The sequence below is a fragment of the Meriones unguiculatus genome, chromosome 11, assembly GCF_030254825.1.
Source record: "Meriones unguiculatus strain TT.TT164.6M chromosome 11, Bangor_MerUng_6.1, whole genome shotgun sequence".
In the NCBI taxonomy this organism is placed as follows: Eukaryota; Metazoa; Chordata; class Mammalia; order Rodentia; family Muridae; genus Meriones; species Meriones unguiculatus.
The window spans coordinates 19,726,308-19,752,043 of record NC_083359.1 but is presented as its reverse complement, the minus strand read 5'-3'; the positions used below and the strand labels follow the sequence as shown (position 1 = coordinate 19,752,043).

Genomic DNA, 25,736 nt, shown 5'->3' with positions numbered 1-25,736 from the left:
TAATCTGCCAGATAGCAACCCTTCCGTCTCTTTCTGCCCACTGTAGTCCATGAGCCTCATTGAGATTGGGAATCCCTCTCAGAGTCTGGAGAACGTCTGCCGATGGGCCTACCTCCAGCAGAAGCCGGACACAGACCACGATGAGTACCACGATCACGCCATCTTCCTCACACGGCAGGACTTCGGGCCCTCGGGCATGCAAGGTTCGCCCTATGCCTTCAGCTACAGGGAAAGAATGCTAGGGGGCTGCCAGGGGCTCCCAATAGCTACAGCCTAGCCTAGAGAAGAGGGGCAGGACAGGCAGGAGCCATGGCCCTGAGGAACAGAGGAAGGTCAGGGAACAGTAGGATAGACAAGACAGTGCTTGACAGCCTAAAGATGAGACCATGTCGAGTCCGGCCTTCAGGGTTAAATTTCTTCCCCTGGCGGCTGAAAAACAACTCTGAATAGGTTACCAACTGATTCTCTGCACAAGGGTTCAATGTGCACAAAATCAAAAGGTAGAAAAGAAAAAGAAACTGACCAAACTACATGGTTGAAGATGTTAACAGACACTTTTTTGTAACCGATACAACAACAGATGAGAAAAATGAGTAACGATGTGAAAGTTTAGGGCTGGTGAGGCGAGAAGGCTCAGCTGGTAAAGGTACTTGCTGCCAAGCTGGAAGTCAAGAATTCAATTGCCAGGACCCTCTTGGGAAAGTCCTGACTCCAGGGCATTGTCCTCTGACCTCACAGTAGCATGTATGTGTCCACACATATAAACACAAATAGATGTAATATGTATCATATAAAATATCTGAACTCAGCACTTTGACTTAATTGGTATATTCTTCCAGTAAACCATGAAAGAATATACTCTCTTTACTAAAGTCTGTGAGAATATACCAAAACAGACTCTGCTGGGTCACAGGGAAATCTCACAAGATATCCAGGGTCAAAAATCCACTCTAGAGATTAAGCAGTAGACACACAAAATGGGCTGAGGAAGACTTAACAGTAGAAATTAGAATTTTTCTTCATTAGTTAATTAATTATTTACTTTACATCCCAGTAGGAAGTTCCCCTCCCTTCTCTCCTCCCAGTCCCTCCCTCTCACCTTTCTTCTCAGAGAAAGGGAGACTTTCACATTGGCATATTTGATAATGGCAATCAGAAGTGGTGGATAGAGCCAGAGAGATGGCTCTTCAGGTAAAGATGCCTGCAGCTAAGCCCGATGGCCTGAGTTTGACCCCTGGGACCCACAAGGTGCAAGGGGAGAAGAAACTCCTGCGAGCAGTCTTCTGACCTCCGCACAGACGTCGTGACGCACACGCGCACACACACATGCCTACACACACAAATGTAATCTTAAAAAGCCTGTGTATAAAGGTAGCACAGTAATAAACTGACACATGTAGCTATTTTCAGGAAGAAGGCTGAAAGTAAATTGTAGATACACCTATCTCAAGTCACTTGGCAAAGAGCAAACCAGCTAAGTAGAAGGAAGACAATGATATAACACTCAAGACCCAAAAAGAGGCACAGAAGCAGAAAGAGTCCGTCCCCGGGGTCAGCAAGAGAGTGCGGGCAGGAAGCTGCCGAGATGCCAGGAAATGGATGTTAGTTGCAGTGTGGGCTATGACAGGCAAAGTGGCCACCAAGCTGTAGTGATGGGCCGGGGGCTGCTGCCAAGGCAAGTATCTCCTGAGTTCTGTAGGGTTGCTCTGGGATGGGTCCTATCTGGGATTCTGCGATCTGGAGCTGTCCCGGGGTAGAACTCGAGGCCTGGAGTCTGGAGCCACCTTCTGTCTCCTCCCAGGCTATGCTCCTGTCACCGGGATGTGCCACCCTGTCCGCAGCTGCACCCTGAACCATGAGGATGGCTTCTCTTCGGCATTTGTGGTGGCTCATGAGACAGGCCATGTGTAAGTACGGGGAGATCAGATGTTCTACTGGATGATCACTGTTCCCCGTGCCTAAGAGGGATAGCTATGTGGGAAAGCCACTTAGACGTGTGGTCCTGACATTCTGGCCCGAGGCCAGCTTTCTGCTGACAGAACAAATCAAATCAAAGAGAAGAAGCATGGTGTGTGTGTGTGTGTGTGTGTGTGTGTGTGTGTGTGTGTGCAGAGTTAGTGCTCTGGCCCATAAGCAAGCCACGGTGCTGTTATACTATTCAAGTTTTGGGTCAGGGACAGAGCCTCACCCCATTTTGTAGATGGGTCACCGAGGCTCTGAGGGAGGGTGAGCCAGGGTCAAAAAGCCAGGACTCTGCCCAAATGTGCAAGTTCCGGGCATCAGATGAGACTGAATCCCGGATAAGCGTTAACGGTTTTGGCAGAGCTGGCGGAGGCGTGTAGGGAAAGACAGAGTAACCTGGGCACTCTGGGCTACACACAGCCCTGCTCCCTCTGTTTGTTCAGGAAATGGTGGCCCTCCTCGGGGACAGAGCTAGGGGCCTGAATGGTGGATGTCTGACAGAGTAGCTCTGGTGTCAAGACTCTAGTGGATCAGACCGGAAAAGGTCAGGGCCATGCACCATGGTTGTTAGAAACGCCTCCCTGGAGTTGAGGTGTGTAGGGTTGACTGCAGGTCGGGGCAGTCAGGCGAGGGTCCAGCCAGGCTGCCTTGCTCCCCGGACAGGCTGGGCATGGAGCATGACGGACAGGGCAACCGCTGCGGTGACGAGGTGCGGCTGGGCAGCATCATGGCGCCTCTGGTACAGGCTGCCTTCCATCGATTCCACTGGTCCCGCTGCAGCCAGCAGGAGCTCGGCCGCTACCTGCAGTGAGTACCCGCCCGGGGCCCCCAAGGGCGACCCCCTCCTACGGTTCAGTTCCAAGAGGGCGCCGCGCCCAGAAGCTGCCCTCACCAGGTCTTGAAATCTTAAACTGGTGGATGAGGCATGACAGCTAAAGACCGGGTTATAAAGTCTTGCCCACCAGCGTAACTCCAGAAAGGACCTCAGCTTCCCCCACTGAGGGTCGCTCGTGGCACACACATGTCCCCTTACAGTTCCTATGACTGCCTGCGGGATGATCCCTTCGCCCATGACTGGCCGGCCTTGCCTCAGCTCCCGGGGCTGCACTATTCCATGAACGAGCAATGTCGCTTCGACTTTGGCCTGGGCTACATGATGTGCACTGCGGTGAGTGTAGAGACGCAGCGAGGGGTCCCCAAGGGCCCTGCGGTGATGACGCCTAAGGCACCAGCCACTCCTGCCCAGGGCCGTAGGGATGCCCAGTCAGTTTCCAAGCAGGATATTCTGCCCCTCAGCTGCCTGTCAAAGCTCCCCCGAGGTGGGCAGCCTCCAAGGCTGGAGACATGGGGACCCAGCAATACCCAGCGGCGCTGTCCTCCACGCTGCATGCTCACGGTCGCTCATGGCCCCGGAATCACACGGAGCTTGCAACACCCACCCACCCAGGCGTGTTCACAGGCCAGTTCAGGCTGTAGGACCCGGGTGAGGGGTGGCATTCTGCTTGGTCGGCTGGGGAGGGAGGGCAGCCGGACAAACAGGGTACTCTCTTCCAGTTCCGGACTTTTGACCCCTGCAAACAGCTATGGTGCAGCCACCCGGACAACCCCTACTTCTGCAAGACAAAGAAGGGTCCCCCACTGGACGGAACTATGTGTGCTCCTGGCAAGGTGAGCCAGGATTAAGGGCACTTGGGGGGGGCGGTCAGGAGACATCTCGTTTAAAGCCCATGATAACCAGAGACAGGCCCTGCAGTCTTTGCAAGGAGGATCTTGAGCTTTCTCAAGGGCCCACGCTGCCCTCTCCTCCTTGCTTCCCCACCCAGATTTTGATACACCCTGTCAGGAAGCCCAGCCCGGCCTTCAACTTGCTATCTTCACACAGCAGAGTAGATTCATCCCTTCAAGTCTGCTTCCTACCCATTGTGGGTGGCTGTGGGTCACTTTGCTCTGAAGCCAGCAAAAGGCCTGGTGGCTCCCAGGCACAGCCTGAGATTTAGCTTGACAGCCCGGAGCCTCTGATTTGTCCCTTGTCAAGATCACTGCCTGGCCACCAGTCTGCAGAAAGGAAGTACTCTTTTCCTGTTGGCCTAGCCAAGGTTCCAGGCCCGATCCTCGCTGGTTCAGGTGAAATAATATGCTCACTCCTTAGCCAATCATTTCCTAGGGGCCTGGCATATGCTAATGAGCAGAAACCAGGATTTCCCCTCCTCTCCCCCGCCCCTCAGGGCGGAGCCCAGTTTGAAGCTACACAGCCATCAGGGGGCGCCATGTGAGTGAGAGAATTTCTCTTATCCCCCGTGATGAGGACGCTGATCTGTTTCATGAAGGGGACTTAAAGATCTCCACACCCCCACCCCGTCACACTGGGCACTAAGGCTTTACCACTTGAATTCGAGGGGATGCAAACATTCAGTCCACTGGGTTCCCTCCCTGCCTGTGAATTCTACCTGGTCCACCAGCTGACAGGAACGTGAGCCAAGATGACTGTGAGTTTGTCTCCTCCCCACCGTGTTCAAGTGAGGGAGGGAGGCTTTGCAGGGAGAGCTGAGGCCCAGGAAGGAGACGCCAGGATCACTTAGTCATGACTGCTGGCCCTGTATCTGTTTGCCCAGATACAGCCCTTGACTGCACTCAAACTCTAAGCAGACTCCAGAGATGTCTCCTTAGAGACTGCAGGCTCCATGTCACGTCTCCTTCTACTACATGGACCCCAAGGGTCAAAGCCGGGTTGTCAGGCTTGGGGGCAACTGCCTTTACTCGCTGAACCGTCTTCATGGCTCTCATAGTTTGAGGCCCCACACAAACTCAGGTACACATATGCACCCTCAACCTCAGACACACATATATTCACACACATGCAGACATACATTTGTAACACACACACATACACACACACACACACACACATGCACACACACAGAGGAAGAAAGAAAATAATGTTTTTTTGTGGTAATGTGCTGTTAATTGCCTTTATTTTGAGTGATATGTTTTCTTGTTCGAAATCAACCAACCATTTGTTGGATTGCAATGTACTGAATTACTAATTTACTGTTTTAAATTCTGAAGTCTTCCCCACACAGGCTCCTTAGGGATTCGTAAGCTTCCTCCACTGGGAAGAATGAGATGATGGAATTTAGCGGGTTTTTTGTTTGTTTGCTTGTTTGTTTTTGTTGTTGTTTTGTTTTCTGCTCCAGTGTTGGGCTTCGCATATTCTTAGTCTTTCTCCTCCATACCTGAGTTTACTTAGACCTGTTCCGTCTCCAGGATGCCTGGCATGCTGCTCTTCTTGCATTGTTGTCCAGGGGTGTTTATCTTGGGAATACGATAAGCAGCAGGCACAGAAGGTTTAGAGCAGGCTGGACAAGGCCCTGGAGGGTGGGCCTGGACATCCCGTTCTTCCTGTTGTTGCAGGCAAGGTGAGGCCTGTCTGACATAAGGGCTTTGATCTTTAGGGCCGGTAAAATCGGATTCCCCCTTCCCCATCCCTGTTGCCTTCAGAGCAGGCCCAGAGCAGCCATCAAAGACACTGCCCCAATGAGGGGAGCAGGCCTCTCCAGCAATTCTGGTGCCCTCCATGGGTCGAGGAAATGCCTTCTTACCTTTTCTTTGTAATGACTTGGTCTTTGTTGTTGTTTTAATTTGGAGGGATCAGGCATGTGCCACGGAAGTAAGAATACAACACGGGAGGTCGGTCATTTCTCTCCTTCCGCCACGTGGGTCTCAAGGATGAAACTCAGTTGAGCAAGCAGCAAAGGCCTTTACCCAACGAGCCACCTCACTGGCCTGCCCTTCTGTCTTTTAGCATTGCTTTAAAGGCCACTGCATCTGGCTGACCCCTGACATCCTCAAACGAGATGGCAACTGGGGTGCCTGGACTCCGTTCGGCTCCTGCTCACGCACCTGTGGCACAGGTGTGAAGTTCAGGACCCGCCAGTGTGACAACCCACAGTGAGTTCATTGCCAAGGGTCCCAGAGCCTGACATGGCCGAGGGCTCCAGCCTGTTTCTGCAGAGCCTTAAGCTGGGGGAGGTGCAGGGAAAACCTTCAGTCTTTATTTCTCCCCAGGTGGAAGCTAAGGTTCAGAGGGAGGCCTCCTTTTCTTTCTCAGAGCCCGTAGTACCCTAGAAACATCAACTCCTGGTCACTGCCCTGGGGTCCCTGGTCCACTTTAGACAGTCCTTCTTGGCCTAGGGAGTGGAGGATAGAATATGGGATAGAGATAGGGAATGGGGGAGGGGTCCATCACGGAGGTTCTTATGCATCCTAGGGTGTCTAGACAGTAACATTTGTAGCCGTGCAGCTATTTTTAAGTCAGGTGGAGACAGGGTTAGAGGCCGCCTCTCGTGTTCCAGTACCCAGGCCCTTCCTCCTTTCCTGCAGGCCCCGTGACAACTCACACACATGGTGGGTCATTCTTGTGTCTACCTTGTGTTGGACGATCTGGTGTTTTATAGATTTTTGTCTTACGTGAAAATGCTGACAGTCTAGAACATCACAAAAAACCATAAACTGGTTGCCAGCTTCTAAGTGGGCCAGGGGCAGGCTGGCTCACAAGTCCCTGGCCATATCCAATCTGTCCAGTCTCAGGACACTGAGGCAGCTTCTATTCTCTGCCCCCCCCCCCCCCCCGAGACAGGCACACTGTTTCTGTCAAACCGAATACTGTCCACTAGGGAGCCAAACGGATCAGCAGGCACAGCTGTGGGGAGAAGGGTCAAGACTTTATCCCACCTGTGCCTGGCCACCCGATCTGTACATGATGAAGCCCTTCTCCCCCAGAGCCTCCTTCTGCTGGTGCTCTAAGCTGTCCTCCTGCCAGGAGCCTGGGGGGAAGGTGGAGCACTGTGGCGCCTGGAGCGGCCCTGAAGGCTTTTTCTTTTGCTTTGAGAAGAGAGGCACACGCAGAGAGCTAGAGCCACAAAAGGCCTGATGAGTTGTTCTCCAGTCAGTGAGGCAGTCACAGAGCATGGCTGGTTATTTTCTGAGGAGGAAAGACCCAGCCTTACACCAGATACTTCTTAGAAGCTCATGTGTGTGCAATTCCACAGTTTCGGGATTGCTTGAGATGTTTTCTGCAGCATGACAGGTTCAGCTCTGTGTGTCCAGGGGCCTGGTGGCAGGGAGACTCAATCAGTTCTCATCATTCTGGGATTTGTGATCCAATGGGGCAGGCCTAACCCTAACATTCAGTCACAACTCTGTGATTATTAACTGTTTTGGGCTTTGAGGCCAGGGTGAAGGTAGAATGCCCAGGGAACATGCAAACATGCCTCTCTCTCTCTCTCTCTCTCTCTCTCTCTCTCTCTCTCTCTCAGACAGGGTTTCTCTATATAACAGTTCTAATTATCCTGGAGCTCACTTTGTAGTCCAGGCTGCCCTTGAACTAACAGAGATCTGTATGCATCTGCTTCCTAAATGCTTGGATCAAAGTCGTGTGCCACCATGCCCAGCTAATACTGCCTTCTCAAGAGAGCACAGATGGGCACGGCTACTGCTAGCTCCTTCTAATCTTGATGTCCCAAGGCCTACCTGACTGAGAGGCTACCCAGGGCCTAGTAGGGCTGCATCTCTTTACTCAGTAAAGTTGCCCCCTCCGTACCTGAGAATCAAGGATTTCCCTAAAAATGCCACCCATGAGCAGATATTTTTCTAGAGGCCCCAAGAAGGGGAACCTTTGCTTTCTCCTGCAGCCCAGCCAACGGGGGCCGCACCTGCTCGGGCCTGGCCTATGACTTCCAGCTCTGCAACCCCCAGGACTGTCCCAACTCCCTGGCTGACTTCCGGGAGGAGCAGTGTCGACAGTGGGACCTGTACTTTGAGCACGGCAATGCCCAGCACCACTGGCTGCCTCACGAGCACCGGGATGGTGAGCCCTGGGGAAGGGGAGCAGTGAGCCGGATCCAGGCATGGGACCCCGGGGAGGCAGGCAGGGGTGGCCATTGTTGCACACCTCTGATCCTACATGAGGCAAATCTGTGGTGACGGTTGGGCCGGCAGCAGGAGGCAGTGCTGGTTGGTGTGGCTGCAAGGTCCCACTTCTGAGCAAGAGCTCTGAGCTGGGGCCAGGGTTCAATCCCAGGGGAGCTGGTAGAAGTTGCTGGGGTGGAGGCTCAGAGGGTACAAACTCCTAAAGGAATCATCCGGGGAATGAGGCTGGAGTGGCAGGGTGCCATGTGTGTGGGATGGGAGCAGAAGTTAACCCTGCAAAGCAATCAGGTGACTTCTGGTAGGTAACTGAGTTGGTTTCTTTCCTGTTGCTGGGAAGAGCTACCCAAACAAGAAGGGTTTGTTTGGGTAGGTAACAGTTCCAGGCTACAGTCAATTATAGTGGGGATTGCATCGAGGCCTCGGGCACCGAATACATTCCCTGTCAAGAGCAGAGAGAGAATGAATGCACCGATGTGCACATGAACTCAGCTCTTAGTTCCTTCTACACGATCCAGGACCCAAACCCAGTCACAACCTGCCTTCGGCCTGGGTCTTCCTGCCTCAGTTAAGGCAATGAAGACAATCCCCTACACACAAGCCCACAGGACAACCTGATCTAGACCATCCTTCACTGGGAAACTCCCCAGGAAACCCTAGACTGTGTCAAGTTGGTAGTTAAAACCGACCATCACAGCAGCCTCTCTCACATTAGGACTTTCCATTGCAAATGGCAGAAACTGGGCACCAAACAGTTGGAGCTTTAAAAGGCATTTATTTCATGTCTCACAGTGTTGAAAAATTTGTAGCTTTAGGCAAAGGAGTGCTTGATGATTGCTCCTCTGTTAGAGTGCCTCCTCCCTATAGGATACCCAACTCCACGGATGCTCAGGTTCCCGTATAAAGTAGAGTGTTTGCTTATAACTTACACACATTCTTTCAGAGACTTCCAGGGGACTAATACCACCTAACATGACAGAGATGCTTTGCAAATGCACAGTTACTTTTCTACTTATTTAGTTACTTAGTTACTTTCTATTGCTGAAATAAAACACCATGGCCAAGGTAACTTACAAAAGAAAGCATTTGGCTTGGCTTATGGTCTCAGAGGGTTAAAGTCCGTGATGGTGGAAAGAAAGAACAGCTGAGAGCGCTTACCTTGATCTAGAACCTCGAGGCAGAGCATGAGCGAGCACCGGGGATCCCATGAGTCTTCGGAAACCTCAAAACCCACCCCGATGCCACGCCTTCTCCAACAAGGAGAAAATTAATAGTTCCACCAACTGAGGACCAAGTATTCAAACGAGCCATTCTCATTCAAACCACCACAGCTGTTAATCTGTATGTTAGAGAATAATAAGGAAAGATGCACACAAAGTCAGTGCAGATGTAATTCTTTTTTCAAATATTTTCAGTCTACTGTGGGTTGACCCCACAGGTGGAAGACATGACTACAAAAGGCTACTTCTATTCCGTTTGAGTCCCTCTCCCTTTTATGCAGAAGCTGGGGCACGCTTCTGTCTCCCACCCCAAGCACCGGGCAGGGAATGGGGCTTGGATGTGAGCCTGGGGTGCCAACTGGAATTACGCACTTGTGCCCCCCAAGGTGCTGATGCAGGTTTGGCGACCCAAGCCTGGTGACACAGTGTCAATTGCTTCTGACAGATTAATGCTGAACAAAGAAAGTGCCAGGAACTTGGGACCGAATCCAAGAGGGTCTGGTTGCATTTGGGACTGGATGCCTTTGGTTGACTGAACATGACCCTTTTCTCTTTCTAAAACTAGCATCATTCATTGTACAAAACAATGGGTTTCACGGTGACATTTTAATACATGCCTGTCATATTTTGCTTATGCTGCCCCTCCGTTCTCTCCTCCCCACACTGAGCATACATATTTAAGAGAGGGAGGGAGGGAGATTCTGCATATGAGAGAAAAATGGGATGCTTGTTTTCTGAGTCAGGCTTAATTAGTTTACTATGATAAATCTCAGGCTCCACCCATTGTTCTGAAAACAGTGCAATTGTCTTCTTCCCGTGTCTGAATAAAACTGCGTGTGTAAACATACCACATTTTCTTTATCCATCCCTCTGTTGACAGACTCCTACCTAAGCTGATTCCCTACTTTGGGCCGTGGGAACAGTCTGGATGTGCAGGCGTCCGTCCCTGTGGTGTGCTGACTTAGACTCCTTTGGGAGTGTTCCCAGGAGTGGTACAGCACAGTGTGTGGGAATCATAGGTTGAGGTTGTTGAGAGTCCGCACTGGTTTCCACAGTGGCTGCATTCAGCCATCAACAGTGAGGAAGGGTTCTGAAGAAGGCGCCTAGGAGACTGGGCAGAAAGCCCTCTGCCTCTGCAGGGTCGAGGCAGGGCTGTGAGGATGGAGGATGATCCAGCCACATCTTGGCTGGATCAGCTGAGAAAATCTCTTCCTAGGGCCTTTAGCACCGGGGTCAAATAATTCTCAGAAGTCAAAAAAGATAGGAAGGAGGCTGCCATCGCCTGTCTCTTTCTCTCTGTGTCCTCCACGAGCACAGATTTCAGGGATTGGGGGGTGGGCCAGGTGAGTTCTGAGAGCACCAGGAGCTCCAGCCTAACACCCCGCCATTTCCCTTCCAGCCAAGGAGAGATGCCACCTCTACTGTGAGTCCCAGGAGACAGGGGAGGTGGTGTCCATGAAGCGCATGGTGCATGACGGAACACGCTGCTCCTACAAGGATGCCTTCAGCCTCTGTGTGCGTGGAGACTGCAGGGTGAGTGCCACAAAGCAGCGTGGCCCAAGGCTCGGGGTGGCCAGCTCCTGGGATCCTGTCTTGCTCTGTTCAGCCTCCAAGGCCTGGAGAACAGTGATGCCCAGAGTGAGCTGCCTCCCTATATCAGTTAACAATCGAGACAATTCACCACGGACATTCTGGTTCTGGGTGATGAGTTCTCTGGGATCAGGCTCAGCCCTCCATGCTAAGAAGGCAAGCCTCAGCGTCTTTGGGCTGTTTCCAGGAGTGAGCAGGCTATAAAAACAATGTCAAGAGCACCTTTCACTATGTTCCACTCTTGAAGATCTCACAACCCGGGGTTGGAGAGATGGCTCAGAGGTTAAGAGCACTGGCTGTTCTTCCAAAGGTCCTGAGTTCAATTCCCAGCAACCATACGGTGGCTCACAACTATCTATAATGAGATCTAGTGCGCTCCTCTGGCATGCAGGCAGAACACTATATATATAATAAATAAATAAATCTTTAAAAAAAATAGATCCCACAACCTCACTGTTGCTACATTGGCACAAAGCAGCCAAAGTTTTGCCCTCAGGGATGCCTCTGGGGCGGAGAAGGGCAGCGTAGAGGTGCCGAGGGCAGAAGTTCTGTGTGCTGCTCTGTATGAACTGAAGCAAGGAGAGGACAGGTGGCCCATCGTGGCCATCTCTAGAGAGAGGTCTGCCTCTCTCTAAAGCCCTTCTTCCCCTGTATCAGGAGCTGCTAAAAATGGATGCACACACAGATCCCTGCTGTGGGAGGGAACAGGTCTTGGAGATCTGTGGGTCTTGGGGGAACTCAGACATGAGCAAGGATGAGGTCTCAAAGGTTCCCTGCCTGCTCTTGCCCTGCAGAAGGTGGGCTGTGATGGGGTAATCGGCTCCCGCAAGCAGGAGGACAAGTGTGGCGTGTGTGGGGGCGACAACACCCACTGCAAGGTGGTGAAGGGCACGTTCACGAGGTCACCCAGGAAGCAAGGTGAGAAGCCCGCCTTCTGCCTGGGGTGGGACGTTGACAGCACCTCGTGCTGCTGGGGCTGGAATGTCCCCACCCTTGAGACTCTGTGTAGGCTTGTGACTATTTGAGGGTCAGGGCTGTGAGGGCCACAAAGGGAAAGGGAACCTGTCAGGGGCTTGGGTCTGAGCTGCAGTGGGGTGTGGAGGAGGGAGAACAAGGCCCGGGTTACAGGTGGACCTCAGAGGCTCTTCTCTGAGGTCAGGGGCCCTCAGAGGGCATCCCCCTCAGCCTCCTCAGCCCTGTCAGCCCCCTCAGCCATCCAGGATGCACAGCTGCCTGTTCTTTTAATCCCTCCTTCTCTCCTGCCCACAGATAGCTATCATCGGGACTTCCCCAAATCTAGCACATGGGTGATACCCCACAAGCCACATCCAAAACACAGCAGCCTGGCACTGAGGCTGTGTTTTAAGGCAACCCTGCACCCTCTGGGTTGGCCTATAGCAGCTGACTACATCTCTGTAGTCTTAGTCAGTCTGTCTCTGACACGGAGACAAGCCTCTTTCTGAAAGGCCACAGAGCAAACATACAGGTCCTGACAAGGAGCCATGTGCCAGGAATGGCCTTGTGACAAGACACTGGTCTTGTCACACACACACTACCCACACATGGGGTTCTAACACAGTTTGCAGACAGAAGGACTGAGGTCCAGATAGTCCACGTGGCTTCCCTGGGGCCTGCCTGCTAGATGAGGCAGCTTAGACTAACTTCCAGCATGGCTAGCACCTCGATTCCCACCTGACTGTTTAGTGGAAGAGGTGGCATGGAGACACCTGGGACTTGAAGATGAACAGAGATGCAGGATGGGGAGCATCCAGGCTTTCCAGTCGACCCTTCTCCTACCCGAGTGCAGAGGCTTTGGAAGCGCCTGTGGTGGAACTGCCTTGGAGGGCCAGGCCAGCCTCTCCCGGGGCATGTGCATTGGAGTGGCTTCCTGTCTGCTCATCCGGCTTTCTCTCCACCCCTACAGAGTACATCAAAATGTTCGAGATCCCTGCGGGAGCCAGACACCTGCTCATCCAGGAGGCCGACACCACCAGCCACCATCTGTGTGAGTCACAGATGTCTCAGCACCTGTGACACCTGGTTCCTCTGGGATGGGCAGAGCTCCAGAGGTGGAAAGCTCGGGTTGCTTGGCCGGCTCCCGAGATCAACAGCCCTGATTGACAGATATGCCTCAGCCCCGGTCCAGCTGTCCCTCCACTCAGCCCATTTCCTGGCCTTTCCAACAAACATCTTCCATGGGGAGGTCAGAACGTGAGATCAGAGAGCTCCCCTGGCAGCAGCTGGAGAGGGCCCCATATCCTTGCAGAAGGATAGAAGACCACCCTGTCTGAGGGGCACTGGGCTAGGCAGCAGGTCCCAGGCAGAGGTTAGCTTGGTCTCCATAGAGCAACCAAGGTCAGGATGTGACTCCCAAAGCAAGTTGGACTATTAGTGACAAGGACAGACCCCCAGAACAGGGGGGTGTGGGGCACAGCTGGGAAAAACCCTGTGGCCTCCCTAGCCACCGGCAGCAGCCTGCGGTAGTGACTGTGCCCCCTTTTCTTTTGCCGTTCTCAGCTGTCAAGAACCTAGAGACAGGCAAGTTCATCCTGAATGAAGAGAACCACTTGGACCCCAATTCTAGATCCTTCATTGCCATGGGTGTGGAGTGGGAGTACAGGAATGAGGATGACAGGGAGACCCTGCAGACCATAGGCCCACTCCACGGGACCATCACGGTGCTGGTGAGTGCCTCCCGAGCCCACGGGCGGGTGCACACGGCCCCAGGGGGCCATGGGCTGCCCAAGCTTCCTCTGCCGTCTTCGGGCTATGCTCTAAGCAGCCTCTTCCCCTGCCATGTTCTTCACCTCCATGTCAGACATGAGTGGGCATGGGCCCACACGTGAGGGCTCTGATCCCTGACCAGTTCTTAGTGACCATGGGCAAAGCCTCCTCTCTAGTGGTTCCTTTTTTTTTTTTTTTTTTAATGACTTTCACAGCTATACTGTGAGATATATTAACCTGTTGTGCTGAAATTCTCACACTCGAGGGCTCAGAAACCGGCTACAGGTAACACTGGGCATTGTGTCCAAGCAGAACTGGATTCCAGGTCCCCTGGTTTTAGGGTCACACCAGCCTACTCCTGGTAGGCTGTACAGGGTACTCCCAGTTACAGGGAGTCCTGAGGGGGCTGGGTTTTCAGCTCACTTTAAAATTTTTAGTTTTAGTTAATTGCTTAAGTTATACAGTTTATTTGTCAAAAAGCAAACATACACACGGAGCCAGGCATGGTGTCACGCCCCTGTAACCCCAGGCCTTGGGAGGCAATGCAAGAAGATTAAAGCAAGCGCCAGGCCAGCCTGGTCTACAAAGCAGGTTCCAGGCCAACTGGGGAAACTTATTTTCAAAAATGAGAAAGAGGGAGGGCTGGAGATATGGATCAGAAGGTCAGAGTACTTACTCCTCTATCAGAGGACTAGAATTTGTAGCCTAGCACACACAGCGGGTAGCTCACAAATGCCTATAATTCCAGCTGCAAGGGATCTGTCACCCCCCTTCAGGCCTCTGTGGGTACCAAATGAGTGCATACACATAAAAAAAATGTTAATAAAATGTAACTTAATTTTTTAAAAGATTTATTTGTTTATTATGTATATAGTATTCTGCCTGCATGTGTGCCTGCAGGCCAGAAGAGGGCACAAGCTCTCATTATAGATGGTTATGAACCACCATGTGGTTACTGGGAATTGAACTCAGGACCTCTGGAAGAGCAGCCAGGGTTCTTAACCTCTGAGCTATCTCTCCAGCCCATAACTTAATTTTTTTTTTTTTTAATGTTGTGACCAGAAGCTTATGAGATCCAAACTCTATATGGATTCTCCCTAGAGGTTAGATCCTCATGAGCCCATTCACGTCAGACAAAAGTGCACCAGCTGCACGTAAACCGCAGCCAGGACTCACTGCCGCTGTCAGCATCATAAGAGGGTTGCAGCACACCCCACTAGCCAGGGAAAAGGCCCAGATTTCAAACTTCAGGAGCCATTGTAAAGTCAAAAAGCCATTAAAGATGACCAGCGTAAGCCGGGAACTGTCTGTCTCCCCCGGTTGTCCATCGGCCTGATGCCTCTAAACTGGCTATAGAGGGAGAATGAAAAGCTGAGCAGACGTATTCATGCCCATGTTGGCGTGGGCCTAGGTTATCCCCGAAGGAGACAGCCGGATCTCACTGACATACAAGTACATGATCCATGAGGACTCGCTCAACGTCGATGACAACAATGTCCTGGAGGATGACTCTGTGCGCCACGAGTGGGCCCTGAAGAAGTGGTCTCCCTGCTCCAAGCCCTGCGGTGGAGGTGAGGGGGGTCTCACCACCGGGGTGCCAGGGCTTGATTGGAGGTGGGACAGCCCTGGGCTGAGACTCAGGGCGAGCCTGGAGGAGGTTGGGGCTGTTTGAACGGGCTTCTAGGTGAAACTTCCTGGGCCAACAGACCCCTCCAGACTACAGCTCTGAGGCCAGTGACTTTGTCCTGTGTCAGACATGAGAAGTATCTGGGGGAGCAGCATAGCAGTGACCTCTGTTGGTGCCATCAAGGGCACCTTAGCCCGTGCTGGGAAAGGTCAGTGGGTAGTTGGGAACAGCAGGTGCTTGAGACACCAGGCAAAAAATGTCCCCAGGATGGCCTGTGGGGTGTGCATCACACCAGCAGGAAGTGCATCAGTAGGGTAGGGGGGCTGGCCTGGTAGGACCCTGACACATACTGTACTAGCAAGACTCCAGCAGTGCCGGGGACCCTTCTGGGAAGCCATTTTCCTTAAGTATATTCAGAAAAACAAACAAAACAAAACACAGACCTGACCAATCTAGAGTTGGGGGCTAAGAGAGAGAGAGAGAGAGGGAAAGGGGGTCTCCACTGACCTCAAAGATTTCCACCTCCATGGTCCCTTGTCTCCACCCCCCACCTCATGGATCCCACCAGCAGGCTGATTACTGCTGCGGAAGGGGAGTTAAGGCTCTATCTGATAATCCTCTTCCCAGCTTCATTAAGTAAAATGGGAGAGAAATCAAGGATAACTGCTGACATAAACCTCAGACCCCCACAGAGTGCACACACTTGAGCATGCACACACACACACGGAAAAATAAAATAAAGGGATAAACCAGACGCTGCCCCCTCCTGCACTGTAACTCCTCCCGTAGGCGCCCTCATTCCTCATTTTGTGAGACAAAAGCCAACATTTTCCCTGTGGCCTCTGGGGTCCACGCAAGCCTCTGGGTGACATCCCATGCCCTATTTCTTGGCCACACCAGCCTTGGGTGATGTGTCTGTTAAAACTTGAAGGTAGTCGACTTATAAAAAAGAAAAACTGTATGTCCACTTAGAATTTTGGAGGTCTGGCCCACGGCTGGTCCCATTGCTTTGGGCTATGTCAATGAAGCAGAACATTGCAGGAGCAGATGGACAGCAGAGGAAGCTGCTCATCTTACCTGCCTAGCCTAGCAGGTGGCTGGGAAGCAGAGAGACAGGGAGACAGAGACAGATAAAAGCAGAGAGAGACAGAGAGAGAGAGAGAGAGACAGACAGACAGACAGACAGACAGGAGCTGGATCCCCAGGCTCCCATTTCAAGAGCACATCTCCAATGACCTACCAGGCTCCGCCTCTTAGAGGCTCCTGAAAGCCTTGCAGGACAGAGAACTGGCCTCTCACAGCCTTGCCTAAGCCACAGCAAGCACTTCTCCTGAACACACAGTGTTTCCCCTCGGGATTCTGCACAAGCATCTCCTCACTGTCCCCTCCACCCCTTTCAGGGATCAGGGTCACTTACTCTGCTTTCCGGGATGTTTTCAGATGCTCAGCCTAGGGCAGGCTGCTTGGCTGTGCTTACATTCTCTTGTATGCTCACTAGGTACTATGGAAATTCAGGTTCCATTATTCTCTGTCCTGAAGTGGGGTGCTGTGTGTTGTAGGAGGTTGAGCAGTACGCCTCACCTCACCCCATGGCTCTGTCCACTAGCTATTTCCCAGTAGCCTTGGGGAAGAATGGCATCCACGTGGAGAAAGGCTGCAGGAGCCATGCAGATCCGCATCAGGAAAGGTTGCAAGAGAGTTATAAAAAGGAGCCATGCTGGCCCAGGGGCCCTGTCTTGAGGAATCCTGATTGACACCCAACCCCACAATAGAGCACATTGCTAAGTGATGCAGGGGACAGGGACAGAGCCTCCCCTGTGACTTCAGAAGCCATCAAGGGGGCCTGCATTCTTGTGCTCCCTCTGCTGGGGTGCAGGGTGGCTTCCTTGCTGGGTATCTTGAAGGCACCCCGTCATTTTAAGGACGAGGAGGAACCGAGTGTGGTGGCACAAGCCTGGGATTGCAGCCCTTGGAGGCTGAGGCAGGAGGATTCCAAGTACGAGGGAGTACTGGGACAAAGGATAAGTTCAAAGCTAACCTGGACTATATAGGAAGGTTAAAAAAAAAAATCAAAATGGAGATGAGAATGGAGCTGGTACGGCTGGTGGAGGCCCCACCTCCTCAAGCCCTGTTGGGGGTCCTGTCACTCCATTGAGCCCCTTCAAGCTCTCTGTCCTCAGGGTCCCAGTTCACTAAGTACGGCTGCCGCCGGAGGCTGGACAGCAAGATGGTACACCGAGCCTTCTGCAGTGCCCTGGCCAAGCCCAAAGCCATCCGCCGAGCTTGCAACCCTCAGGAGTGTTCCCAGCCTGTGTGAGTGCTGGGAGAGGGCCACAGCGCGGGGCACACCATGGAGGAAGGGAGGAAGTCGGGCATCCCAGAAGCCCCAGGGCCTGGCCTCTCGTGGGGTGTCGGGCTCTTCACCCATACCACCCAGTAGGTTAAAGGCGCAGGCCCACTTCTGAGCCATGGAATGGCAGCCCCGTGGGCATCTCAGAAAAGGCAAAATGTGTTAAGGCTTGGGTTGGGGCAGGCTCAGAGGGCCCCGGCTGGCTCACAATGCTGAAATAGATGCTTCTAAGCAGCAGCGTGGATCCTCAGACCCCCAGACCCTGGCAGGTTCTGGGTCCAGGTCGGGGAAGATGATGGGGTAGGGGGACATGCAGGGACAGAGGCTCTGGGAGTCCAGTGTTATTAAGCTTTGCTGAGGAGGGTTCATGACACCATCAGAAGATGAGGCTATGCTCAGGACCAGGACCCTGAGGGGATAAACGGGTAGCAAAACCCTTCAGTCCACTAGTGCCAGCAGAACCTCCCAGACTCTGACAGGTGGGGAAGGGGGGGTCTCTGAGCCTGCACATGCGGCCAGTGCTTTTGTGAAATGAGGAAACGCTTCAGCCGCCAGAGGGAGCAGACCGACCTCTCTCTTCTTACTGCCCACTGGGACCACAGCCAGACTGCTTCCCTGACCGCCTGCCACTCTTCCCTGGCAGGTGGGTCACCGGTGACTGGGAGCCTTGTAGTCAGAGCTGTGGGCGAAGCGGCATGCAGGTGCGCTCCGTCCGCTGCATTCAACCTCTGCACAACAACACCACCCGCTCCGTGCACACCAAACACTGCAATGACCACCGGCCCGAGAGCCGCAGGGCCTGCAACCGTGAGCTCTGCCCTGGGCGGTGGCGGGCTGGGTCCTGGTCCCAGGTAAGCTGTTCTCTTGGCCCCATGCCCTTAACCCCAGTACTGAGCTTGGATAAGACTGAGGTAGACAGCACACTCCCATTTTGACACAGCTCCCGTCCCCCAGGCCACAGCTCAGGTTTCATGGCACCCATGGGAGCCACAGCACGGAAGTCCAGGATTTCCGTCAGGGAGCGAGCTACATGATGATGCACCTCAGATCCCAGGAGGAGGGAAAGCAGATATTTATCATGTGTAAATTATACAGCTAGTTTACACTACCTGGAAAAACTAGTAGGCCTCAAGCAAGCAGGAGTTTTCTTATCACCCAGAACCTTCCATGAGTTAGGTCCCTAGAGACTGCACAAGAGCCATCCTCCAAACAGGCTGATACCTGGGAATGTGAAGAACATGAGAATCCCAGGTTCCCTCCCCCCACCCTGCCACACACACACACACACACACACACACACACACACACACACACTCACACTCACACACAGTGAGGCTGCATGGCCAGGCTGAGTGAAGCGCAGAGCCAGGAATCAGGTATGACTGCACCTCTGGCTCTGCCCCAGGGTCAGGCAGGGATGTGGGGTCATGGGATAGAGGATACTGGAGCCTTATGCTGAGAGAGGAGGTTAGAGCAGAGACTGCCAAAGCTCCCGAGGCCGCATCAGAGATGCTGCAGGAGCCCCAGCCCACTGCACGTTCTCCCGGGCCTTCAGCAGCCTCCAGCTAGAGAACTGTATTAAAGCATTGTCCACTACCATACTGAGGTGCCGTACCTTGCGCAGGGAGGGTGGTGGGCAGATACACTTTGTATCCTCTCCTTGAAACGGCATTGCTTTCCTCCATTGTCTAAATTATCCTGTCTCTACTTGGAAGTTGGCACACAAAGTCGTTATGGCGTTCTCACACACACATGCCATGATGTTTGGTTCTAACTTACCTTCCCCCATTGCCCTCTCCCCAAACAGTACTTCCTGAGAGTGTCATGACCCACACACACACACACACACACACACACACACACATACACACACACACACTTCCACATATGGGCAGAAACAGAATTTGTCTTTTTGAGTCCAACCTATTATACTTCCTACGATCTCTGATTCTATCAACTTTTTTAATTTTTTTTTTTTAGCAAATGTCCTGATTCTGTTTTTCCCTATGGCTGAATAAATTCCAACGTGTAGGATCTAGAAAGATGACTCCAGTGGTTAAAGCGCTTGCTATGCAAGCGTGTAGCCTGATTTTGCATTCCCCAGCACCCATGTTAATGTCTGCTAGGCACAGCAGCCTACCTATAGTTTCAGAGCTCAGGGTCAGAGGTGGAATCCCAGGAGCAAGCTGGCCAACTAGATTAGCTGTGTCAGCCAACTCTTGAGTTCAGATGGGAAACCCTGGCTCAATGGTAAGGGGAATGGTGCTCAGGAAGACTCTGGATGTTGGCCTCAGATCTCCATATGCATGTATACCTGCACATCAGATATGCCCCCGCACACAGAAACATATGCTTATAGGCCACTTTTTTCTCTGTGTGTGCATCTGTGGATGGACAGGTAGGCTGGGTCCATTTCCTGTCCTGGTGCAGATATAAAACACAGATGTGCAGGGACCTCTGTGGTGTGTTGACTTAGAGTCCTTAGGGTATAAACCCAAAAGTGATGATGGGATATTGTTGTAAATAAAAAGTATGTTGGGCTATATAATGTTTATTATTATTTGCCCTGTGATTATCAAGGCCGTATCATTTAACCCACTAGCACAAATAACAATACAGACACCTGTTAGATTTTATGATTGCCTCTTTTCCTTGGGCTGGGCAGATATTTCTACCTATGCCATCTCAGTAACCGCACCATCCACCTCCCAGGCCCCATCCAATGCCATCGGCCTTAACCATTTCTATCTGGGCTACCTTCCATCCACAATCTTACAAATACTTGCTTGTATTCTTCATCTGGGCCTTTCCACGCCATTCTTGGAGTCCAAAAAGGCCAGGAGAAGCCTCCCAGTAGGTTTTGATCCCTTCTTTAGAACCACCACACTGTGGAAAGGAAGGACTTACTCAGTTCATAATCCGAACCACAGGAAGAAGGGCGGAACCGGAAGTGCTGAGCACCACAGCAGCCCTGAGAGATGGGTGTGCGCATTCCAGGGCAGCCCCCCATGGGACAAGACCCACCCTCTGCCCCACACCATCTCCCAGGCCTGGGGAGCATGGGATGCTCCAGCTCTTTGAGTCTGAGGACCAGTATGGGAGGTGCCCTGATTGATGGTTCTGTACCTGCAGTGTTCGGTAACCTGTGGCAACGGCACCCAGGAACGGCCAGTACTCTGCCGCACTGCAGATGACAATTTCGGTGTCTGCCGGGAGGAGCGGCCCGAGACAGCAAGGATGTGCAGGCTTGCGCCCTGTCCTCGTAAGCCCTGTGCAACCCCTGGCCCCCCCCGAATGCAACAGTCTAGGGAGGGGAGGTGGGGGCCTGGTGCAATCAAAGTCTGCTTTTCTTCCAAAATGGCTTGTCCTGCCTAGGTGAATTTGAACTTGAGCACTCCCAGGATGCCTAGAGGCAAGCTGTGCATGCTCGTGCCTGAGTGCATGCATGTTTATGCGTGTGGTGAGGGGTCCTTCAAGGTGCCCTGGCAGCTGCAACCTCCTCTTTTCCTTCTAGGAAACATCTCGGATCCCTCCAAGAAGAGCTACGTGGTTCAGTGGCTGTCCCGGCCTGACCCTGACTCACCCATCCAGAAGATCTCGTCAAGTAACCGACCCGTTTATAACTCTGCCTCTGCCCTCCAGTGCATGCCCTGCGCCTTGTGGAGCTTGCCTTGGGCTCCCCTCCTCTCTCTCTATGGAAAGCTTCCCTGACTCCTACTGAGCGCTCTCTCGGGTGAATCTGTTTTCTCCGGGCCTGTGTGCTCGGCCTGCTCCTCCCGAGCTTGTACCACTTGGTGGTGGCGGCAAGTGAGGGCTAGCCTCAAGGAGGCCTGGTCTGGGGACACTGGCCTCTTGTAGGGGGCCAGAACCTGGTTTTGTGATGGCTTGTAAAGGGGCAAAGATCTGTCGTGGTGCCGGAGGGGCCTGAGGCCACTGTGTGAGAGTGTGACCACCTCGCCATGGCGACCGCCTCATTGGGCCACATTCCTCCAGGCTGAAGCTGCGGGTCAACTCCAAGGGGAAGCCAGCCCCATCCCCTTTCAGACGCCACCCACCACTGAGGTGAGGCCACAGGGGTCTCCGAGGTGTGCATTTCTTTCTTCGCGTCTCCCGTGCCGGGGTGACAGACCCCAAGTTTCCTGCGGTGTCAGGAGCTTCCCGGCTGCTGCTGCTGTCGCTGCTGCTGTCGCCCTTTGCTGAGTGTGTCCTTTCCGACTTGTGAAACCGTGGCCTGCTTCCGTCGGCCTTTGCACCCAACCTACACGGCCCTTGCCCCCGAGCCCCCGCCCCGACCCCTGTCCTCTCGGGGGTCCAATCATACGGAGGAGGAGGCAGGGAGATGTGTCCCCCCGGGATGGGACACCCCGGACACACCACCACTCCCATTCTCTGTCCATTTGCTCCAATGGCCTTTTTCTTGTCGTGTGCTTATGACCCTTTCAGAGGATTTAAAGTGAGACTGATTGTTTGACGATTGACTGATTGACAGATATGGATGTGCCTCACCTACCAGTGTAAACAACTACAGAATACCTCAATTTTTATTGCTTTTTTTCTTTTTCTTTTTTTTTTTCTTTCTTTCTTTTTTTTTGGCTTAGAAACACTTATGTAGAAGATGCCTTAAAGTTGAAAGCTAACAGAATCGGCTGCTAACCCCAGCCTTAGATGGGGGATGTGATCCGAGTAGGAGACAGGCACTGAAGATCTGGGGGGACCCCATCCATTTTGCCCACCTTTTGCCAAGGGTAAGGTTTCTAAATCCAGATGGCCTTGCTCCCTCCCTGAGCTACCCGTGTGTGAAGGGACTCAGCAGGCACTCCATCTATCTCTGACAAAAAGGGGTCCTCCTCCGATGCCCACCTGGCCAGTTGGCGCTGACTGTTTTGTGGAGACTCCCTCGAGGGGCTCCCACAGCGCGGCCTTACACCCAGAGGGTGACACAACTGGGTCCTTAGCCGTGACCGATGTAGCACTCCCAACCGACGGTCCCACCCGGCCCCAGCCACCTTCATCTGTTAATAATTCTCGTTCCTGCTGGACCACGCAGCCAAGCCTCCTCCTACTCCCCCTGGCACTAATTACTGTTATGTAAATAATTGGTGTGTAACTGCAAATTAATCCTCTCACGACTGTTAACTTCCAACTTTGACGAGGCAATGTGAGTGACCTGCGCGGTTGCAGACGGTGCGACACGGTCCTGGGCATTTGCCTCCTGTCTGTACGCACTTTGCTTTATCAGGGATATTTTATTAGTGTTTTGTATGTACTTAATGACGTATTACGTAGATTCCGTTGTCGTCATTGCTCTTCTGTTTTTTTTCTTTCTTTCTTTCTCTCTTTCCATGAGACATTAGCGTGTGCCAAAGTGACTGTGAAAATAACCTTTTATTCTTACTAATGATGGAAAGACGTCTTGTCATGCATCCCACAAATAAACTCAATAAAAGTTCAGTTCAACTGGGAGCTTGGGTTTGGTCAGCTGGTGGCTTGTTCCCTTCACCTTCCTGACAGTCAGCCCTGAGGTGCCATTATGGCTCCATCCTGTAGCATTAATGACTCGGTTTCTGGTTCCAGTGACTTCGCTGTTCCCCACCTCACCCCCCTGCCCAACAGAGGTGTTTAGGGCCCATCTTCCACTAACACATATACCAACAACAAAAAAAAGTAATTTCAAAGTAGGGCTGCTGCACTCCACCCTGGGTGTTGAGCTGTCAGTGCTAAGTGAGAACCTTGGAGAAATGGCTAGGTTTTCTGCTCCTAGGTGCTACCCGGGATGGCTTCTCCCTTTGGGGGGATCAGAGCAGAAATGTGGTGTCAGGTTGGTCACCGCCCTGCCTTGAGATGCCTGCTCATAAAGACAATTGCCCATCAGCCAAGGGATGGGGGGAGGGGAGTCTTGGGAAAGTCAGTTTAGAAGCAAGGCAGTGGTCGTGTGTGCTTGTGTGTACGCCCTGTCTGCCTGTGCCTCCCAAGATCTGCTCTCAGTAGCCACAGGGCCTGTGTCCTCCCATCTACTGACAACGACCAGGAAGTAGACCAGGATTCAGCAGGGACCTCTTCACCTTCGGTCTGCCTCATCCTATGGGTGGGGCTCCTGCTTCGTGCTTATCTGTGCTAGAAAGCAGTGAGAAAGCTCAAGGGGTCATGAAAAAGAACAATAGGAGATAGCCCAGCATCTAGGAAATGAGATTGGCAGCCCAAGCTCAGGCCCCAACTTACAGAGATGTCCACCACCCACAGCTCTGCTTGTTAATCAAAAGGGTCATAGCTGCAGAGAAACAGGAGCCTTGAGGATAGTTGTGTCAATGGCACTGCATCCCTCAGTCCATTTCTCCACAGGTGAGTCCAAGTTTAGCTACCCTCTAAGGGAGCCCTGCATCAATATTCCTGATGGCCCAGGATGCCCAGGGCAACATCTAAGGCCCTTGATGGGAGGGAAGGTGCCACTCACTTTATAAATTAGTTGAGTGAGCTTTAGAATGATAAGATGGGTTTGTGAGCCCACCATTCATTCGCTAAGCTGAATTTGCTCCCACCCAGCAAGCCCTTCATGAAGCAATACCCTTTATGACACCAGGGGAGAAATTCTTGCCGGTGCCTTTTCCACTATCTGTCACACTTTACTTTCTCTCTCACTTAGAGCTCTGTGCAGGACGATCCCACTAGAGACTGGGGGATTCAAATTTGGTTTTAAAGCTGACTTCGATTTTTCTCTCTGTTCATGTTTGAAGTTATCTATGGCACTTTTCTTCCGTGAATGACACTACTATCAATTCTCTCCTAAAACAAATGATAAGTTTTAAAAGGCATTCAAGAGAACTAGTAACAGGAAGCAGCTAATGATCCAGATGGAATTCAGATACCACCAAGACTTCGGGGGAGGGGTATACAGATGAGTTCATGCCTCCCATCCAAGTGCTAGCCAGGGCTGGCCATGCTTAGCTTTTAAGGTGACTTTATGGACAATGTGTTCATTCTCAATGGTTTATCGTCATTCCTAAGAAGCCAGTAGTTTTGGTCACCGTTGGTGGTATATGCTTTTAATCCCAGCACTTAGGAGGCTGAGGAAGGCAGATCTCTTCGAGGTCAAGGCCAGTTTAGTATATACAGTGAGATCTTATTTAAAAAAAAAAAAAAGTAACGAGAGTTCTTGGTATTTAGTTGTCACTGGGAACAGAATGGAGGATCAAAGATCATAAAACTAAAATTATTTTGACAACCTCTCACTAGCCAGAGAGCCTCAGGACACACAGTCCAGCATGCTGCAGGTATAACTGACAGCTCCTTTATCTCAGGGAGCATGTCTGGTCATTGGTATTGTTTAAAAGACACTACCACTGGTGGACTTTCAGGAAGAACTGTATCCACCCCTTAATCCTGCAGGTGGCTGCTTCCTAGGAATAAAATGGTCTAGTGTTTGCATATAGTATCTGCATCCTCCCAAAGACTTTGCATCACTTCCAGGTTCCCAGTATAATTCCCAATACAATGTGGGCACTGCATACACAGTTGCTTTACTGCATTCTTTACGGAATAATAGACCACAAAGGAGTCTGTCTGATGGAGTGTTTCCCCTAATCCTGTCCACAGTTAACTGGATCCAAGGATGTAGAACCTGTAGGCACAGAGGGCCGACTGACACGTTGGTACTAACTAGCACACCATGCTTTTAACCCGTGGCTTTTTAATTCACTCCTTGGCCTGCTATAATTTTTCACAACTGAAGCTCTATGGCTCAGTCAGAGGAAACCAGACAGAGAAGTCTAGCTGGTAAGCCCGTGGAAGCAGAGCATCCTGCAGAAGGGAACCCAAATCCTCAGGGCTGTCTCCACTATCTGAACACTATCTTTGTGCCAACTGCTAATCCAAGGCTGGTCTTGACCCAGAGTCAACCAACATTTCCTTCAAAGAGCCAGACAACAAATATTTTAGGCATTGGGGCTTCTCTGGCCTCTGTCATAGCTTGATTGTTATGGTGGGAAAGGGATCAATGGCAGTAAATATGGCTGTGTTTCAATAAAACTTTATAAATCCAGGTGAAAGGATGGATCTGGCCAATGACCCTATTATAGCCCTCTGACTTCTACAGGCAATTCCTGAATTGGCGGGGCTCCTGTGTTAGCTTCCAGCACTGTGATAAGAAACCTGAGACAAAGTTATATTGGTTTATGGTTTTCAGTCCATGGTAGCTTGGTCTTGTGGTGGTAATGTCATGGTTGGAACACAGAGCAAAGGATGTCCACCTACCCCCTGACAGCTGAGAAGCAAAGGAGAGACAGAAAAGAGCTGCAGTTCAGTATCTGTTTCAAGACCACACCCTCAATAACCGAACTTCCTC

The 25,736-nt window shown here is 52.0% G+C and overlaps 1 protein-coding gene across 1 annotated transcript in view; it reads left to right on the top strand.

Annotated features, from left to right (window-relative positions):
* Nucleotides 1-25,736, top strand: part of Adamts2 (ADAM metallopeptidase with thrombospondin type 1 motif 2) — a 206,455-nt gene that overhangs the window by 175,377 nt on the left and 5,342 nt on the right. Inside the window, exons 6-21 of the mRNA XM_021654362.2 lie at nucleotides 47-203; nucleotides 1,802-1,907; nucleotides 2,626-2,769; nucleotides 2,998-3,130; nucleotides 3,517-3,630; nucleotides 5,765-5,910; nucleotides 7,653-7,828; nucleotides 10,507-10,640; nucleotides 11,492-11,615; nucleotides 12,622-12,702; nucleotides 13,215-13,381; nucleotides 14,833-14,992; nucleotides 17,229-17,361; nucleotides 18,042-18,249; nucleotides 20,531-20,660; nucleotides 20,913-21,002. Of these exons, the coding sequence (XP_021510037.2) occupies nucleotides 47-203; nucleotides 1,802-1,907; nucleotides 2,626-2,769; nucleotides 2,998-3,130; nucleotides 3,517-3,630; nucleotides 5,765-5,910; nucleotides 7,653-7,828; nucleotides 10,507-10,640; nucleotides 11,492-11,615; nucleotides 12,622-12,702; nucleotides 13,215-13,381; nucleotides 14,833-14,992; nucleotides 17,229-17,361; nucleotides 18,042-18,249; nucleotides 20,531-20,660; nucleotides 20,913-21,002 (2,203 nt within the window). The remainder of the gene's footprint in view (nucleotides 1-46; nucleotides 204-1,801; nucleotides 1,908-2,625; nucleotides 2,770-2,997; nucleotides 3,131-3,516; nucleotides 3,631-5,764; nucleotides 5,911-7,652; nucleotides 7,829-10,506; nucleotides 10,641-11,491; nucleotides 11,616-12,621; nucleotides 12,703-13,214; nucleotides 13,382-14,832; nucleotides 14,993-17,228; nucleotides 17,362-18,041; nucleotides 18,250-20,530; nucleotides 20,661-20,912; nucleotides 21,003-25,736) is intronic.